Raw genomic sequence first — 20,008 nt, 5'->3', positions numbered from 1 at the left:
GCAGGAGACCCCAGGTGGGACAGAAAACTATCATGCCACCTGTTTCTCAGCTGGTTTAGACTCTGGTCTACGTGCAACAGTTTGTGGACGACCTCTACCTCTGCTCGGTTGTGTAGGAGCACCTCTGGCTCTACCATGAAAGGAATTAGGGGCTCAAAAGGAATGAAACAAAGGTCCAGTATAAGGTCTTCTGGGAACTGGAGCAGTAGACGGGAGGAAAGAGAACTTACCGCCCCGTGGCTTGGGATATCCACTTGTCCAATTCCGGGCCAAAAAGCATGTCACCCGTGAATGGTAAACCCTCAGCCGCACGCTTGGACTCTGCGTCCGCCTGCCAAGTGCGCAACCACAGAGCTCTGCGTGCGAGCACTTATCTGACTAATATCCTTTGAAGCTTCTCCCCAGTAAACTGCAGACTCTCAGATGTGTTCTGCTAATAGACGTAATTCTGCTCTGGAAGTACCAGAGTCCAAACCTGAAATCAGCTGATCAGCCCAGCAAACCACAGCCTTGTTAACCCCGGCGGTAACAAGGTTAGGACTAAGTTGAGCTCCAGTTGCGGTATATATAGATCTTAGTGTTGTCTCCAACTTACGATCCGAAGTGTCCTTTAAAACAGTAGCTCCCGGCACTGGAAGTGCTGTTTTCTTAGTGAGACGGGAAACAGACATCTGCAGGAAGAGGAGTTTCCCACTTCTCCATCATGGATGATGGAAAAGGGAAGCTAGACGGAAAACTACGCCCAGATGACGAACAGGTGCTTTACCCTCTGCACCATCTCTGGATACACATTAAATAGTCAGTGGATCTGAACCCAGGTCTTGAAATTTGTAATTGTTTCCAGGCCCTGTTAATTTCTTGTAAAACTTCCTCCAATTCACCCTTTACGGTATCCTCTGTGGCAAGGAAATCTTCGTCCGACTCTTCTGACTGGAGAACAGTCATTAGAGTATGCCTTTGAGACGGGCTTTGGTAGGAAGTGGAGCACCGCTGTACCCATCATCTAAACCAGGGTGTCTAGAGACTTGGTTAAGTCAGCTACCCAGGGAGGTGGAGACCTGCGCGCCTCAGTTAAATTTGACATAACTCCTACCATGTCAGTGATCCATGGCGGAGGTAGTAATCGCCATCTGTGAATCCGTTGTTATACAAGCATCACATAACGTGGACCCAGTGGCATGTGGCTTGGTCTGTTTGTTGTTACACTTGGAACAGACAAACAGCCTTTGAGAAGCCTTGGTTCTGTTGGACATGGTACACACAGTCACTCAGAGAAACACAGCATAAAACGGAAAAGACAGACATATAAAAACAAGAAGGCTGTGGGACACAGAGGAGGAGAAACCCCCCTCCCACAGATCAGATTCCCCTGCACTTACACCCCAGTTACTTACAGCCTCTTTACCAGGGATGTAATCAGGGGATGTTGTCCTGCAGCACAGGAATGGCAGCAGAGGAATCCAGCCTTCTGTGTCTTACACTGCAATCTCCTATATAGAGATGCAGTATGAGCTGCTGTGTAATGAAGAGCGGCAGCCCTGCTGTATACAGCCGCCTGCCGCGTAGAGAGAGACCCGTGCTGCCTTTAAGCTCCGCCCCCCTTTATGCCCTAAAAGGCTTTACAAGATGGCTTCTGTGGCCATTAACCTCCCCCAGGCGCGCCACACCGCGTGTACAGCGGACCGCATTACCGCCTCTCTGCCCCGCGTGTAACAGCGGGGAGAGGGAGAGCCGGGCGGAAGGAGGGAGAGCAGGCGCCTGTCAGCTGCCTTGCGTGTAACAGTGGGGAGAGAGAGCCCGGCGGTTAGGAGGGAGAGCAGGCGCCTGGTCGCGCCTGTAGCGCACTTATCCCCTGCCCCATGCTACTGAACAGCGGGGAGAGGGAGAGCCGGGCGGGAGGAGGGAGAGCAGGCGCCTGGTCGCGCCTGTAGCACACTTATCCCCTGCCCCGCGCTACTGAAACAGCGGGGAGAGGGAGAGCCGGGCGGGAGGAGGGAGCTTTATCAGCTGCCCCGCACCAGGCTGAACAGGGTGCCGCGCTTACCAGCGGGAGGTGGGAGAGGGAGAGCATAGTGCTCTGCATTAGCTGCCCAGCATTCTAATTATGTAAAACCGCTGGGCAGCGGCAGGGCTGGGAGCCGGGGGATGAGCAGGTTACTCACTGCGTGGTCCCCGATGGAGTCTCTCTGCAGCTTCAGCACTTTCCTTCTTTCATGTTGAGAAATGTGCTGTGGCGGTAAGGAGCTGTCAGTGCGCTGTGCACTCCTTCCTGCCTTCTATAAGGACAGGGCGCCAGGTACCCAGACCCACCTTTAGAGAGGTGGCGAAGAGTACCTAATATAGTGTAAAAAGTGTACAAAATAAATAAACCTAAATAAAAAGAAAATAATAATAAACATATATGTGCTGTTGGAGCACAGCAGATTGTGACCAGCTCCATGAGGCACATTTTCTAAACTGAGGGCTGATGGGGCATAGAGGGGGAGGAGCTTCACACTTCTGAATTATTTAAAGTGCCGGCTCCAGTTATCCACGCCTCTATACCCCAGCGTAAGCACCTCCAGTGTCCCCTAGTGGATGAAAGAGAAATACATTTAGGGAAATTCAGTCTTAGGGGGTAGAATCCTCTGACTAGTGTCAATTTTTTCCAAGTACAGTAGACAAAGAACCTGAGTCGAATGCAATGTCGAATGTCAGACAGAGTTGAGTGTTTTTTTTCTATTACACATGCATCTTATGCTGGGCATACACTCTACAATTATCAGGCCGATCCACCAGATATCAGTTGTAACATTCTGGTAATGTGGACATTTCAGTGTTGACATGTTCAATGCCGACATACTGAATGTTAAAAATAATATACTACACCCCACTGTAATAGATGTACGATACTGTAGTCTGTATCACACAAGCATAAAAATGTACTGGAGCCAAAGCAGCATTTCCCCAAGCCTATAGGAGAGACTTACATATGATCATAAAAACACTATTGAAAGTTTTCTAAATGCTTGTTAGCAGCAGGAACACTTGTGACACCAGCCATATAGAGCAGTTTATACAAACTGAGGGCCTGATTCAGAGCCGCTCGTAAGTGGCCGCTCGTTCGCTCCGAGCGATGTTCGCACATCTGCGCATGCGTATGGGTCGTAATGCGCATGCGCCAACCAGTCATTGCGGTCGGAAATCGAGCGCTCGCAAAATAGCGAGTGCCTGCTAATTTGAGTGACAGGATGAGGCATTTGTGGGTGGTAACAGGGGAAGGTGCTTGAAAACGGGGAGTGGAGATCCGAACGCAGGCATGCCAAACGGTCAAAACGGGCGTTTTAAGGGTGTGCATAATTAACAAAGCAGCGTCATCGACCACGTCACTTGGTTGTTTCTTAGCCTGAACTGTTCGCATGATTGCGGTAGGAAAATCCAACCACAAGCACTGCGAGCAGTTCAGACGCCTTTCGATGTACTCGATTAATCAAATAAATAGCGGAGATGACGTAGGATGCGAGCGGCCAGGGGGCGTCTTTACAAAATAGCGAGCGCATGTTTCGTTCACCCGCTCAGACATAGAGGCGTCAACAGACCGCAAAGAGCGAGCGCTCAATTTAAATAGCCGGCCCCTTTTTCTGAACGAGCGAGCCCAAATAGCGTCCGGCTCTGAATCAGGCCCTGAGATAACAAGAATGGGTGTTTTAATGGAAGGTGGGCTTTCAGCCTTAGATTTAGGGGTTATATTTACTAAAGATTAGTTTCTTTCTGCTGCTTTGAGGACTAGATCCAAAAGGGAATAATATTATTAGCAAAAAAAAAAAAAAAAAAAGGCCTCGTTTTGCATGTATTGTTATTGCACTTTTAAATCCATCCCTCAAAGCTGCCGCTTTGCACAACCAATCTTTGGTAATCTACCCTCAGAAGAGGGAGGAAATCAAGGAAGGAAACAGCAAGGACGGGCCAGCATTGTTAGTCATAGAGGAACATAGTTCACTTAAAGTGTAGGTCTATATAACATCAGCACAAAGACTGAGCTAAAGAGCAGAACTGTTGATTAGGTTTCCTCTGGGAGAAATGCAATTGAAAACCCTAACTAATACCAATTAAATATATTTCCAGGGTAGCCAAAACGAAGTGGGGAGAGGGAGATTGGCCCAGTCAAAGTTCAGGTTTTAATACCATTAAGAACCTATGTAATTATTTGAAAATTGTTGTTTACAATTATAATCACTAAAGAGGTTTATACCAAACATTAAAACAAGGGTATGGATGTATCTGTATTAAATTGTTTGTTATTTTTAACTAAGAAAGTTCTTTATTTTTTTCCATTATGCTGTACTGAGCACTGATAACACTTCCTGAAGAAATCCATTTTGAGTCCATGATGTAAGAAAATAAAAATTTTAGATGAAGAGGCATTGTGTAAAATCAAGGGGACTGGACAATCGGGTAACCAGTGTGGTCTCCCTTAGCGTTCCCGCTAGGCTGTTTTATCAGGGCGCTGCGCCCTGTCCTCCTTCTGGAGGGCAAAAAGAGCCCTGCCCTCACCGCTAAGACAGCCTGCGGGTGCCATCTTCACCCGCGGGTTGCAGCGTCCCGCGGGTGGGGAAATGTGCGGTGACCCGGTCACCGCCGGTGAATAGACGCTGGGCGCATCTATTCTACCTGTCAGAAGCACTTGGGGGCTGCCCGGCGTGTCCGTATGTGCCGGGCACGCCCCCAAGAGCGACGAAAAGGTGATGCATCATATAGACACGCCTCTTTGTTCAATGGCCATGCCCCCATTTTTGGTGCATGCGCACACGGAAGTACCCTCTCTAGCTCTCGCGCCCTGCCTGCCGCCGGGGGCAGAGTGAACACTATCTCCCTGTATAATGTGTTGAAACATATGGGAAGGGGAGTGCCGCTGGAAGATCGGATATGATAGGATTAGTAAGAATGGGAGGATGAAAAATGCGTATTATTTGTTTGAGGTGAATGTCCATACTAATAATCGCAGCTACAGAGGCACTGTAAGGCAGCAGCCTGAACTTCCACAAAGCTGCTCGCAGCCCCATAGGGCTGCAAGCAAATTCGGCCCGAGAGAGCCACGAGATGTGGTGCCAGCATATGAACGCAGTTGCAACAGCAACTGCACCCCTTGCAGCTAACTGGATTGACCCCTATACATCTCCTGTATTGCAAAGGCTAGCATACTGCCACAACAATAACTTATACTCCATAAACAGGCACAGTAGTCTACAGTATATCCGCATTCTAAAATTTCTCATTACCCACTCCACTAACAAAGGCGAATCACTCATTTTCCTGCATGTACCTGGTATGTGCCCATTTTCATCAGGATATGGTTTCCCACTGGACTGTTTCACTCCTTTTGCTGGAATCCAAAATTCAGGAACAGATTTGAAGTCATCATCAACATTCCAAATAAAATCTAAAAACAAATAAGAAATAAAAGAAAATCCTTATTGTGCACTCAATTCCATAAACAATAAGAAAAGTTAATTAAAAAATCCCTACTGCACTACAGTTTAGTTACACAGAACAAAAATAATCAGGAAATTTCTAGCAGAAAGAAAAAAATAAAAATCTTTAGAAACATTTCAAACAGAAAAACAGGTTGTTGTGGGGCAACAATCACATAACGTTATCTGTTCCAACAGACGTGATTACTTGTGCCCCCAGAAGTAGGTATGTTTGGTTTAAGACCAAACCTGATGTTAAAATAATTTGCCCGGCCAAAAAGGGATTTTCTTTTATATGTCAATATTAAAGTATTAGGAGAAGGGAAGGAGCCACAGAAAAAAACAAGCTTTTATAACAGAAATAAAACCATAGTGTTTGTAGTTGTAGCTCAAATGGAAGGGAATTTAAAAAATAAAACAGCAGTTGTACAAACCTTTGGTACTTCCTTTTGAGAAAATATACTTTTTAAACCTCTTTTCTGCCTGTTTCGTCGGCTTCCTATCATATCGTGCCCACAGGTATGGGACACCTGTGAGGGGATTAAAGAAGAAGAATGGAGTAAAAGAGAAAAAAAAAAGGCTACATTGTGAAAAATGAAATTATTCATACATAAAAAGTGCACAGAAACCCAGGGCCGGATTGAGGGCCACATGGGCCTGGAGCTGAAAATGACCAAGGGCCTATTATGAGAAGCAGAGGAAGCGTGACCAGAGCTGTGAGGGTGTGGCCAGTGCCATGTGGGTGTGTACCAACTATACTCTCAGCCCCAATGTCTCCATAAATATGTAAAAGAAAAAACATGCTTCATTTTGTGAGGTAAATAGAAATACAATTTTATGGCTTATGATTTATGGCTGACCGTGTGGAGAGCAGATGGCCAGTCAACATCATGTCATGACAATGGGCCTATTTTTATGTGGAGGCCTGGAGCTGTAGCTCCATCCACCCCATTGTTAATCTGGCCCTGCAGAAACCTAGTAATGTAAATGACAAAAAATTTTAAATTGGCACAATGGACAGGAAAATAAACAATATTTGAAGACTGTTTGCATTGTCTGAGCATACATAAAAATACATTTCTTAAACGGGAAATGTATTTAGTGTACACTTATAAATGAATATATTTCTAGAGTTTAATATAATGATATAATAAGTCTAACAAACCAGATAAAATATAAAAAGTTGAACAATACTCAAACACAAATGTGACAGCTCTGCAGAATGAGCACTCTAATGCAATCACCACACACATATACACAAACACACACCCCTCCAACAGACACAGAGAAAATAAAATCAAGGCAGTGATATCACAAACCTCATTCAACCCTTTATGTGAATGAGCAGCTACAGTACCATTAACATCTGAAAGGCCTCATCTTGGAAAACCCCTCAAAAAATTAAACTGAACATGTTCAGTAGCTCTGAATTTACAGTTTTCTGGATTTGAAATGTGGTACTTGAAAATAACGCCTCACTTGTCTCTGATTATTCATTTTATGGGCCATATTCAATTAGCCACGAAAAGTCCGTTGCTCACAGACATCGGAGTTTTTGGGTGCGAGAAAGTAGCACGCTCGTCCCCATGTATCCAATTCCATATCGGTGAAAACGGTACCCGACGAAAAACTAAGTGAGCGAAAACTGCTGTCATTTTTTGGGGCAATTAGCCGGACACCCCCCTAAAGATGCTGTGACATGGGGGTCCACTATGGGTACCCCCGAATAGCGCTGCTTTAAATTAGTACCAGTAAATTTGGGTTACATGAAAATGGGGGCAAGCATATTTTAAAGAGGGTTCTATCCACTGACTTTCCGCATCGGCGAAAAGTCGGAAGAATTGAATACGGAGATAAGTCCAGATTGGCAAAAATGACGTCATCAGCGAAAAAGTATCGCCGATAACGGCTTTTCGACGGCAATTGTATATGGCCCTATGTGTGATATTCCAAATAAGAACTAAAATCTGCAGGAACGTCTTTGTCTTCCCAATACATTTCAGATTGGATCTACATTCAAGCATTTAAGACACGTTATGTAGCAATTCAAGTGATATTTTTCTTACCTTGACATTACTTTATGCCAATATTTATAAACTTACAGTGGTTGCAGTCAAGTAATAAAAACAGTTTGGCAGAATAATGTTAATTTTTCTATAGATTGTTTAACATTGTCTAAAAGACTAGGGGAAATAAAATATTGTGAAGGTTTTGTGCTCTTAAATGTGGTAGGTATTAGGCATATCTGCAATATGGTGAACTAAAATTGGATCTAATTTTGATATAACATATGCTAATATGTTCTTAATTGCCTTCTGAGTGGGGGGCGGGGGGTGTAAAAAAAAACATTATATTGTGCATATATTTGCCCAAGGGTTCCTATTCGTTCACCTAGCAACTTCTAAAATGCACCCCCACTTCCCTTGTAACTGTCCCGAGGATTTAAATTGATTGCCTTCTAAGTGTAGTGCAGGCTATAAGTTAGGTCATATGTAAATGGCATTGGAAGGGTAAAATGCAGTAGTGGGAATTCTCAGAAGACTACAGGACTATCAGACGTTAGATGTCAGGAAGATGCTAAATAGAAAACCATTTTGGACAAAAGCATTCAAATGTTAAATATATGGATACATGTAATTGGTTCTATGTACCTACCCAATATAATGTTACTGAAAAAATAAATGTATATACAGCTGTGTCCTCATACACACTTGCTGCAGTCACGCCTAACAGCCCTTCACAGCGAGCCTGGTCCCTCCTGACGTGTCTTTTTAGCATGAACATGCATTTTAGTTGCAAACGAAGGTGATAAACCACTTCACGTGACTGCACTGATTCATTTGATATGCGACTCTTGTACATCTATGTACAACGGAGTCTGAATCTGTATACAAGATGCAGCGGCCGCCTTTTTTTCACGCCAAGGTACGTTATGCTTAGTCTACACATTGTGTCGCACACAGATATACAAGTGTTGCATATCATTTTAATCAGTGCAGTTACACGAAGTAGTTTGTCACATCCGTTTGCAAGTAAGACGCATTTGTCAGACGCTCGCCCCAAGCAGAGTTGCATGGTATCTGGTGGCTCCCTCGCACCAGGCATTCTGCACCGCATGGTGTATTGAGGCTAGATGTATGAGGACACATCTGTATACACATACATACAGTCAGAAGTTTTAGAATACCCGATTTTCCATTTTTATTGAAATTTGCGCAGTTTAATGTATCAATCTACTCTGACATTAAAGTATACAACAAAAATAGAGATTATATTTGATAAAATAAAAATCATACATCATTTATCTAAATTTTGGACTCCTCAAAGTAGCCACAAATACACTTCCCAACACGGTTGCAGAAGTTCTTACAACTGTGTTGCACTTGTAGGTTGCTTTGCTTTCACCCTTCTGTTCAGTTCATGCCAAACTACCTGTGCAATACAGTCCATCTCTGAATCAGGCCCTTATTCTACGCATTAAGCCACGTCCACTAATGGCAGCCTCAAGGTTCTATGTTGATCATTTAACACTAACGAGGAGCAGATAACAACTAAAGATAGAAAACCTGTAACCTATTCCCAGTTTGTCCAATGGGGGTTTGAATTATTTTAAGTTACGTGTAAACTTTAGTTCAGGATTTATTACATAATTTTAGTACTGGAAGAACTATTCCGTTTCAAATATGGGTGCGTTGTTTTTTCTGTCTCACTGTAGCTGGCCGATGCCATCTCCCCTAGGTATACTGTCAGTACGTGCTGAAATGGTCATTGCTAACACAAGGCAGTACCATATAAATACAGCAAGATATAATAAATAGAATAGATAAAAGCAAATAGGCTTTTTTTTTGTCAATTTCAAAAATCATTTAAGAAACATTTTTCTAAATGGATTTTTTCTCTACAATGAGATTGTGCAGTTTCCCACCATTGCCTGGCTCCTACTCAGTAAGAGAGCAAGGTGTTTTAGAAAATATAATATAGACAACATGCTGCTGTCATTATACACTGCAGAAGGCAGAGCTGTTATGCTCCTGATATAAGCTGTTATGCTCCTGATATAAGCACACTGAAGTGGGACCAGCATTCTACGATGATGGGCTCCCTGTTGCTATTGTATGAGGTAACTTGTTACTACAGCATCCCTCAGCCTAATCTTCCCTGCTGCAACAGGAGCATTAGCAGGGATGGTTAGATTATGGTGAGAGCAAAAATTGTGGTATGGACTGTTGGGTGGGAAAAAAAATTAACTTTAGGATTAACTTCTACTTTAACCTAGGCACATCTCTTGTGCGTCAGAATACTCTCAACCAAGATACCATATTAATTGATTATATCACTTTGCAAACTATTAAGTACCACTCACAGTTCAATACCCCACTACTGTACAGTTTTAGTTCAAGGGGAAAAAAAATAAAAATCCACAAACTGAAAATCACACAGGGATACTCCCCACTGACATTCATCAGCCTCATCTTACACAATACAATCAAATATGAATATTGACCAATCGGTATACCTTTGTGCATGGCCACATAGCAGCATGTACCATCTACTTTCTCAGTAGGGGTCGCGTTGTGAATATCTGCATTCAATGCCATAGGATTCAGAGTTTCTGTAGCAATGACTTTGAAAATCTAAAAGCAGGAACTTGGTTTAATAGAGTCCTGTAGGGCATCACTGATATTCATCAGACAGTATAGAATATGTACTGTAACCTAGCTTCAATGTAATTCTAAAGCACCATCATGCAGATATTGCAGCTTTTCCAATTCATCTCAGTGTAACAAAACAGTTGATATTAACTACTAAGCCAAATGACAAACATTTTTAGGTAACATTCCCTTCCCCAAATAGCAGGCCTGTGGTGGTCCTATTACAGCCATGGCCAAAAGTTTTGGCATTCTGTCAATCAACTTCTGGGCCACATACTGACTGATGGCCGCCCATTCTTGCCTAATCAATGCTTAAAGTTTGTCAGAATTTGTGGGTTTTTGTTTGTCCACCTGTCTCTTGCCTAAGAACATGAAAAAAGAATGGTACCAAAACATCCTCCAAGAGCAACTTCTCCCAACCATCCAAGAACAGTTTGGTGACGAACAATGCCTTTTCCAGCATGATGGAGCACCTTGCCACCATGCTCGGGAAACAAAACATCAACATTTTGGGTCCATGGCCAGGAAACTCCACAGACCTTAATCCCATTGAGAACTTGTGGTCAATCCTCAAGAGGCGGGTGGACAAACAAAAACCCCAAAATTTTGACAAACTCCAAGCATTGATTAGGCAAGAATGGGAAGCCATCGGTCAGTATGTGGCCCAGAAGTTGATTGACAGCATGCCAGGGCAAATTGCAGTGGTCTTGAAAAAGAAGGGTTAACACTGCAAATATTGACTCTTTGCATAAACTTAACGTAATTCTCAATTAAGCCTTTGACACTTATGAAAACAAGAGATATGTTAAGAACTTACCTTTGTTATCTCTGTTTCTACGAAGTCCATAGGGTCCACAGGGTTGACCTTGGGGGATATAGCTGGATCAGGATCCATGGGCACCACACAGTTAAGCTTTTAGCTCCCAGCATGCACTTGGGTCCTCCTCTATACCCCACCCCCGAGCCACAGGCACCTCAGTTGGTAAGCAGCCTAGGCCGGAGGAGAATATGGAACAGAGAGAAGGAAGACTGGAACACACAAGAAACCATACTCACAGAAATGGGAGACGGAAAACCGGTGACCAGCCTCACAGCCCATTTGAAGCCAGGTGCGTCAGGGCGGGCGCCCTGTGGACCCTATGGACTTCGTAGAAACAGAGATAACAAAAAGGTAAGTTCTTACCATATCTCTTGTTTTCTACTTCAGGGTCCATAGGGGGTCCACAGGGTTGACCTTGGGGATGTCCCAAAGCAGTTCAACTAAGGGCGGGGACGCTCCTGTGCTGAAAGGAGCACCCGGCGCCCAAAGGATGCATCCTGAGAGGCGAAGGTGTCAAACGCATAGAACCTCAAAAACGTTTGAATTGAAGACCAAGTGGCCGCCTTACACAGCTGAACAGCAGAAGCGCCACGTCTAGCAGCCCAAGAGGGACCCACAGAACGAGTGGAATGAGCCTTAACAGAGGCTGGCACAGGTAAACCCTCCTGTGCATAAGCCTCACAAATAACGGAATGAAGCCAACGGGCTAACGTTTGTTTGTTGGCAGGCCAACCCCTCTTGTGAAAACCAAAGAGGATAAACAAGGAATCAGACTTCCTAACCGAAGCCGTCCGGTCTACATAAATTCTAAGCGCCCGGACCACATCTAAGGAAGTCTCACCAGCTGAAAGATCAGGGGACTGAAAAGCTGGCACAACAAGTTCCTGATTAATGTGGAACTTCGAGACCACTTTGGGCAAAAACTCAGGACGAGTGCGGAGCACCGCTCTGTCCCTGTGAAAAATCAGGAAAGGAGGGCGACAGGAAAGTGCCCACAATTCAGACACCCTCCTGGCTGAAGCAATTGCCAGGAGAAAAACCGTCTTAAATGTCAGCCGCTTGAGCTCCACCGACTCAAGAGGCTCAAACGAAGGACCCTGCAGGACCCGTAGCACCACTGCCAAGTCCCAAGGAGCCACAGGAGGCACAAAGGGAGGCTGGATCCTGAGAACACCTTGGAAAAAGGTGTGAACGTCTGGCAGTATTGCAATCCGCCGTTGAAACCACACGGACAAGGCGGACACATGAACCTTCAGAGATGCAAGGCGTAAGCCGAGGTCCAATCCTGACTGAAAAAAATTCCAAGATCCTAGAAACTCGGAACACCTGAGGATCATAATGTCTAGACTCACACCACTGAAAGTAAGTGTGCCACACTCTGTGATAAATCCGTGCTGAAGCAGGCTTGCGTGCCCTGAGCATGGTACCAATAACTGAACTGGAGAAGCCCCGAGACCTCAAGACGGCTGTCTCAAGAGCCACGCCGTCAAAGACAGCCGACCCAGATCCGGGTAAAGGCAGGGCCCCTGAGACAACAGGTCCCGACCCTGAGGAAGAAGGTACGGCGAGTCGATGGAGAGGCTCCTGAGATCGGAGTACCAAGGCCGTCCGGGCCACGCCGGAGCCACCAGCACGAGCGTACCGCCGTCCTGCTTGAATTTCCCCAGAACCCGAAGTAGGGATATCGGAGGAAACAGATACGCCAGGTGAAAAGACCATTTCACCGACAGCGCGTCCACCAGACTTGCGCCTGCGTCTCTTGTCCTTGACCCGTAAACGGGCAACTTGTGATTGTGACGGGAGGCCATCAAGTCCAGCTCCGGCAGTCCCCATCTGTCCACGAGTAGCTGAAACACCTCTGGGTGAAGCGACCATTCCCCGGGATGCACGTCGTGACGGCTGAGGAAGTCCGCTTCCCAATTGAGGACTCCGGGGATGAAGACAGCCGAGATCGCTGGAATGTGACCCTCCGCCCACGTCAGGATGCGAGACACCTCCGACATCGCTGCCCGACTGCGAGTTCCACCTTGGTGGTTGATATACGCCACCGTGGTGGCGTTGTCGGACTGCACCTGTACCGCCCTTCCGTGAAGAGCGGGGCCGGACGACTGCAGGGCCCTGTATACTGCCCGCAGTTCCAGGATGTTGATGGGAAGAAGTGCTTCTTCCGCAGACCAACGACCCTGGAGAGACAATGAGCCGGTCACTGCCCCCCAACCCCGGAGACTGGCATCGGTCGTGAGCAGGACCCAGTCCGGGATCCAAAAGGGGCGCCCCTCGACGAGATGAGCTGTCTGAAGCCACCAAGCCAAAGATTTCCGAACGTCCGGAGAAACACCAGCACCTGAGTGGATCCGGTGAGGTAACCCGTTCCATTCCGATAGAATCAGCCCCTGCAGGGGCCGGGAATGGAACTGGGCAAATTCCACCATGTCGAATGTCGACACCATGGACCCCAGAACTCTCATAGCCGAATGGACCGACAGGCGGCAACTGCTCAGGCAACTGCGTATCCACAGCTGTAGGGAGGCGACCTTCTCCGGAGTCAGGAAGATCCTTTGCTGACGCGAATCCAGCAGGGCTCCCAAATGAACCATCCGCTGTGATGGAATCAGGGAGGACTTTTTCCAATTTATCAACCACCCGTGTGCTTGCAGGCAAGCGATCGTCAGGTGGAGATGTTGAAGCAGTACCTCCGGGGAGCTCGCCAGCAACAGGAGGTCGTCCAGATACGGCAGCAGCCGTACATTCTGGTTCCGAAGATGTGCGGCCATGACCGCTATAATCTTCGTGAACACCCTCGGTGCCGTGGAGAGACCAAAGGGCAGCGCCCGGAACGGATAGTGGTGTTGAAGGATAGCGAACCTCAGATACCGCTGGTGCGAAGATGCTATTGGAACATGGAGGTAGGCGTCCTGGATGTCCAGGGACACCATGTAATCCCCCGGTTCCATCGCCAGAATGATGGAACGTAACGTTTCCATCCTGAACTTAGGAACTCTGAGGAATTTGTTCAGAGACTTCAAGTTGAGGATAGGGCGATGAGAACCATTGGGTTTCTGCACCAGAAACAGAGACGAATAATACCCCGTCCCTCGTTGTGATTGAGGAACGGGAACAATGACCCCTGCTTTCAGCAAGGACTCTATAGCCTCCTGAACCTGTAACGCCTTGGTCTTGTCCTGAGAAGGACTCATGCAGAAAAACTGGTGGGGTGGTCTGTGCCGAAAAGACAGGGCGTACCCCGGGGAGACCACTTCTCGAACCAAGGCATCCGTGGTGGTATTGTGCCAGCACTGGGCAAATAGAAGTCGGCCTCCCACTCTGAGGTCCCCCAGAGGGAGGCCCGTCCCATCAGGCCGCAGGTTTATCTTCCTGCTTGGAAGAAGGGCGCCGAGCACTCCAGGCTTGCTTCTTGGGTTTAGAGGCAGTCTTACTCGCAGACTGTCTCGGGAAGGACTGACCTTTCGCCTTACCCTGAACCCGAAAGGAACGAAAAGCCGAACTCCGAACCTTAGCAGGCAGTGCCGCCGAAGGGAGGAAGGCCGACTTGGATTTAGCCAGGGTATCCACTATTTTGTCCAAGTCCGGACCAAATAGCAATTCCCCATTGAAAGGTAAGGCCTCCAGACCTTTCTTTGAATCAGAGTCTGCTCTCCAGGACCGCAACCATAAGGATCGGCGGGCAGACACCGCTGCAGCCGATACCCGCGAGGTCAGCAGACTAGCATCTAAAGAAGCTTCTCCAATGTAAGAAGCAGCGTCCCTCATTTGTCCCAACAACACCCGCTGGACATCCGGAGCGTCGTCCGGGAAGGTATCTTCCAATGCATTGGCCCACCCCTCAATGGCCTTGGCCACCCAGGAGATGGCCATGGACGGTTGGGCCACCGCCCCGGAGAGGGAGTAAATAGACTTTAAGCAAGTCTCAACTTTCCTGTCCGTGGGATCCTTCAGCGAGGATATCGACGGTAATGGTAAGGTAGCGCCCCGAATTAAACGGGTGACATGGGAATCCACCGCCGGTGGAGTTTCCCATTTTTTACAATGTGCCTCAGGGAAGGGATAATTAGAAGCCAACCACTTCTGAGGAAGGAATCTCTTACTGGGCGCCTGCCAAGCTACCGCCATATGATCTAGCGTTACCGCTAGGCTGTTTTAGCGGGGCGCGGCGCCCTGCCCTCCTTCTGGAGGGCAAAAAGCACCCTGCCCTCCAGGAGGAGGCCAAAAAGCGCCCTGCCCTCACAGCCTGCGGGAGCCGTTCTCACCCGCGGGACGCAGTGTCCCGCGGGTGGAGAAACATGCGGTGACCGGTCACCGCCGGAGAATAGACGCCGGGCGCATGCGCCCGCCATCTATTCTCCCTGTCTGCAGGGCTTGGGGGCTGCCCGGCGTGTCCGTAAGTGCCGGGCACGCCCCCAAGTGTGATGAAAAGGGGACGCGTCTTATAGACACGCCCCCTTTTCCGATGACCACGCCCCCTTCTCGGTCGCGCGCGTGGGCATGCCCTCTCTAGCTCCGGCGCCCTGCCTCCCGCCGGAGCTAGAGGGAACACTATGATCCGTCAACTGATCCGACAGGGGAAACACCGCAGAAGCCTCCTTAGTTTTTTTTAAACTAGGAAACTTCGACTTAGGAACCGGTGCCCCATCCTCTATAAGAAGAATAGCTCGCACCGCCCTAACTAGTGCTCGCACATTAATGGACGACTTGGTATCCATTTCCTGGACCGAGGCGTCCGAGTCAGTGTCATCAGGGACCTCCCCATCATCTGAGGAACCCTCTGAGTCCGATACCTGAGCAGCCCGTGTCATGAGTGGGCGTTTTGAAATCCTAGAAGGCATGTCAGTCTGCAACATTGACTGAAAAGCCGAGGAAGCGGCCGCCAAATTTTGCACGGAGTTGGAGAGCACATCCACCCAGGGTGGAGGAGTCGCCATAGGGGCCTGAAAAGGTACCACAGGCTGCGGCGGCACAGGGGAAGCCTATATATACATAGGCAACCCCGCATAGGGACCCACTGACTGAGACCCAGGAGGACTCCGCAATAACTGCGGGACACCCGGGGAATGAGGGATGGTCGGCTGGGGTAACGCCCTAGTAGGGAGAGCAGTCGGGACCGACAGACGGTCCGCAATAGACACCAGCACTTGAGAAAACATCGCCCACGGTGGTTCCTGCGTCAGAAGGTCTGGATGGGCCAGGAGCCACCTGGCATCGACTACACAGGCCATCCTGTGACAAATCCTCCCTATCCACTCCTGCAGAACAGCATCCGCAGGAGGCCAACACCGGAGCCACTGAGCGCTCAACCTCCTCGTCTGACATGACAGAATATATTATATAGTCAAAAAAATATATATCTGGCAACAGGGCAGAAGTAAACGCACTCACCGGTGTGCTGAACAACAGCCCACAATATGGCACTGTGTAGCACACAACTGTATGTGACGGACCTCACAAATACGTGATCTATATAAGTGAGGTCAGTAGAAACGCCCCTCCCCCACACACCTGTAGGGCTTGTAGGAGAAGGAAAGGGACAGGTATAAGCTGACAGTAAGCGGAAAATAAGCACAGACAGGCAGCACTAGCAAAAGTCACATACCATGCAGAGAAGATATACTCACTGCACCTTTTCACTACAATCAACCTACCCAGATTCAGTGTCTGGGAGGGCTATAGGGCTGTGTACACTGTCCTTAAATCGGGGGAGAGGTACACAGGGGGACCGGTCCGCGTGCTCCCTGAGATATGCGTTGCCACAGAGAAAATGGCCCCCAGAGACCTCAGAGGAGGAGTGGCCGTAGAGTCTGCAGCTCAGCGATGCCAGACTGCGTGTTGAAAGGCGCGCTGAGCTGAGGGGAGGAGCCGCTGACAGGGAAGGCTTCCTCCCCTGGCTGGCCATAACCCCAGGGATGCTGGCTTTCCACATGCCTGTTAACACTGGTGGTCTAGTGGTCCCACGGGTTATGGGGGGCCTGCCGCCACTGCCAGCAGCCTCCGGTCTGTCCCCAGGACCGGAGGCTAAAGGACTGCATTTTAAGGCATTCCACGCGCCGCCGCTAGCCAGCGACGCGCGGCTTACCTGAATCCCCGGCGACTCCGGCAGCAGTCCTGGGAGGTAGACAGAGTCCGGCTAGCACGGACTCTGTCCTCCCGCCGCGATCCCCAGAACAGTACTGGCGTCGCGGCGCCAGTCGGGGATCAGAGCGGCAGCGTGGGCGTCTGAATAGACAGCCCTTCGCTGCCGTCTGTAGTAAAAAGAAAGATTAAATAAACAAAATCTATGTTAAACTAAAAAAGCTTCTGGGGGCTGCTCCTGCAGCCCCCCCTGCGCGGTGTCCGACTCCGGCCGGGCACCAACTTACACTGAGGTGCCTGTGGCTCGGGGGCGGGGTATAGAGGAGGACCCAAGTGCATCCTGGGAGCTAAAAGCTTAACTGTGTGGTGCCCATGGATCCTGATCCAGCTATATCCCCCAAGGTCAACCCTGTGGACCCCCTATGGACCCTGAAGTAGAAATTATGTAATTTTACTTCAGTATACCATAGTAACATCTGACAAAAAGGTCTACAAACACTGAAGCAGCAAACTTTGTGAAAACAGATACTTGTGTCATTCTCAAAACTTTTGGCCCTGGCTGTACAGGAACCCTAGATTTTCTATAACGACATGGAAAAGAGGAGGTGCTAATAGGGCTGGTAGCTTGCACTGAGCCAGAGATATTTGCTTTTCAAATCTCCCATATTGTTGAAGCAGAGAGAAGGATGACGGCTTAATATGGATACTGTGAGGTCACATTGCCGTTTATAGCGGATGCATACAGGTACAATATAAGGTGTGTAGGCACATGACTGGTATATTGAATGTGGGGAGCACATGGTTGGTGTAATAGACCGTTTTTTGTAGTTTGTTTAGTACACAGTTAACCCAATGCTGTTCACTGCCAAGTATGGTGTTCTAACCTGCAATGTTATTATAGTATGCAACAATATGTATTTTGTATAGCCACCTTATTTGTAAAAGTCCCCTCTTTTTCAGATGTTTGACATTGCAGAATAAATTAATTGGTAAATTTGATGTGAAAAGAAAGAAGAAAAGAAATACAGCAAAAATATGCACCTTGAGAAAACCTTGCTAGAGAAAAAAATAAAAAACATTATGTGGGGGATTTATCAAGCCTCCTAAAGACTGGAAAAATAGAAGAGTTGATCCATTGAAACAATCAGCTTCCTAGCTACCATTTATCAAGTACAACATGATAGGTTGAAGTGAATGGTTGCTATGGGCAATTTCTCCACACTTTAGATGGCTTGATAAGTATCCCCCTATATCTCCTTGGGAGTGGGACCTCCATAGAAGAGTGCTGAGGGTGATCCTCAGGCTACCCATTTGGGATGTCAACTAGATCTGTATACCACGACTATGTGTGACCATTGGTGGAGATGAAAAACAAACATTCTTCTTGGACATTCTTTGTATCATAAGTAAACAGCGGAGTTGGGGAAACTGGTAGATGAATTGGAACAACCATGAAACACTCTACAGCAGTGGTTCTCAAACGGAGCCTCATTTATCAACGAGTTTTATCACTCAAAACAAGTGATAAAACTCGCTGTGTGTGATAAATGGTGCTCCAGCCAATCAGCTCCCAACTGTCATCTGTTTGAAAAATGACAGTAGGGAGCTGATTGGCTGGAGCACCATTCATCACATACAGCGAGTTTTATCACTCATTTTGAGTGATAGAACTCGTTGATGGATGAGGCCTGAGCAGTCCCCAGGACCCCACACAGGTCACATTTCCAGGTCACCCAGCAGGTGCACAGGTGTAATCATTACTCACTGACACATTTTAAAAGATCCACAGGTGGAGCTAATTATTTCACTTGTAGTTCTGTGAGGAGACCTGGAAAACATGCACTATTTGGGGTCCTGAGGACAGAGTTTGAGAACCTGTGCTCTACACAGCTCATAAATGCGCTGCTTGTGATTTAGTGGCTACATCAAAGGTTCCCAAACACGGCCCTCAAGGCTCCCCAACAGTTCAGGTTTTAGAGATATCCATGGGCTCCATACCCTCTAAATGCAAAGCAGGCAGGGCAAGCGCCCTGAAAACTGGAGTTTCCACAGGAATCTTCATCCGTTCATGAAATGCAGAACTCGGAGTTTGTCTGTCCCCCACTGCCCCGAATTGTAATTCATTTTTCTGAAACCAAGTCCCCTCTCCACCCCAACACAGAGCTTGGACCCCTGGGCTGCCATGGAGATCAATGCCACAATCAATCCATCCCCGCTAAGAAACTGCGGTGACCTGGACAGGAAGCCCTACTATGCTGCAGGGGGGTGCTTTAATGTCTCACTCCTCCTAAGCTAGTGTCCACATGACCCACAACTAAGGCTAGATACAGAGATGATAGCAAGGGACTTGGCGGGGTGAGGTTAAAAAGGAAGGAGAGGCAAGGGAAAAGAAAAAAAAAAACGATCAGGGAAACAAGAGGATTAAGTGAAGCTGAAGTCAGATCTCATTCCTAATGGCTGCCTCATGGCAGTAGGGTTTCCACCTTCTGCAACAGGAGAATATGTGCTAGGAATGTATACCGAATCTAGCTTGTAGTGAGAAGCCTTGTAGCTGTAAGGTTTGGGATAGATCCCCTTCAGTGGCTGCATTATGTATGCACAGGGTAAAGAACATGACATGTGTCACCTGGTGCTCACGCTTGGAGGAGGGCTCATCCTTCACCTGAGTGAGGAAAACACAGGGCACCTTCTGCTGTACCGCTCCCGTCCACTGCTGCATCCCGTACTGCGCCTGCTTCCAGCGAAGCAGTGCTGGACAGATAAGAAACACAGTCACACTTCCGCCTTCCCCAGCCCGCCCCTTCCATTTACAGCCAATCACGTGCGCTTAAACTGAAGGAGACTGCGCCTAGATGTGAAGGATGACGGGAAATGTAGTTCTTTGAGGAAAAAAGTAGTGGCTGCAATACTGTATATTAGTTACCGTTACCGACATCGATCACTGATCACAATCATGGAGCAGCCGGGTGTCACTCTGTAAGCATTTTTTTTCTTTTGTAAAT

At 47.7% G+C, this 20,008-nt stretch overlaps 1 protein-coding gene across 3 annotated transcripts in view; it reads right to left on the bottom strand.

Moving 5' to 3' along the window:
• RLIG1 (RNA 5'-phosphate and 3'-OH ligase 1) overlaps window positions 1-19,769 on the bottom strand; it is a 40,590-nt gene extending 20,821 nt beyond the window's left edge. Inside the window, exons 1-4 of one of the 3 annotated variants that reach the window (XM_088454392.1) lie at window positions 19,633-19,769; window positions 9,967-10,084; window positions 5,885-5,980; window positions 5,303-5,419 (exon numbers count right to left, since the gene is read on the bottom strand). In XM_088454392.1, coding sequence (XP_088310518.1) covers window positions 5,303-5,419; window positions 5,885-5,980; window positions 9,967-10,084; window positions 19,633-19,725 — 424 coding nt within the window. In that variant the 5' untranslated portion in view covers window positions 19,726-19,769. The remainder of the gene's footprint in view (window positions 1-5,302; window positions 5,420-5,884; window positions 5,981-9,966; window positions 10,085-19,632) is intronic. The other 2 variants (XM_088454393.1, XM_088454394.1) reach the window with 2 other exon arrangements.
• Window positions 19,770-20,008: the final 239 nt, after the last annotated feature.

The sequence above is a fragment of the Taudactylus pleione genome, unplaced genomic scaffold (genome assembly GCF_031769625.1).
Source record: "Taudactylus pleione unplaced genomic scaffold, aTauple2 ptg000040l, whole genome shotgun sequence".
Taxonomy (NCBI): Eukaryota; Metazoa; Chordata; class Amphibia; order Anura; family Myobatrachidae; genus Taudactylus; species Taudactylus pleione.
Note: the sequence above shows the minus strand (reverse complement) of the source record. Positions and strands in the feature narration are given on the sequence as shown.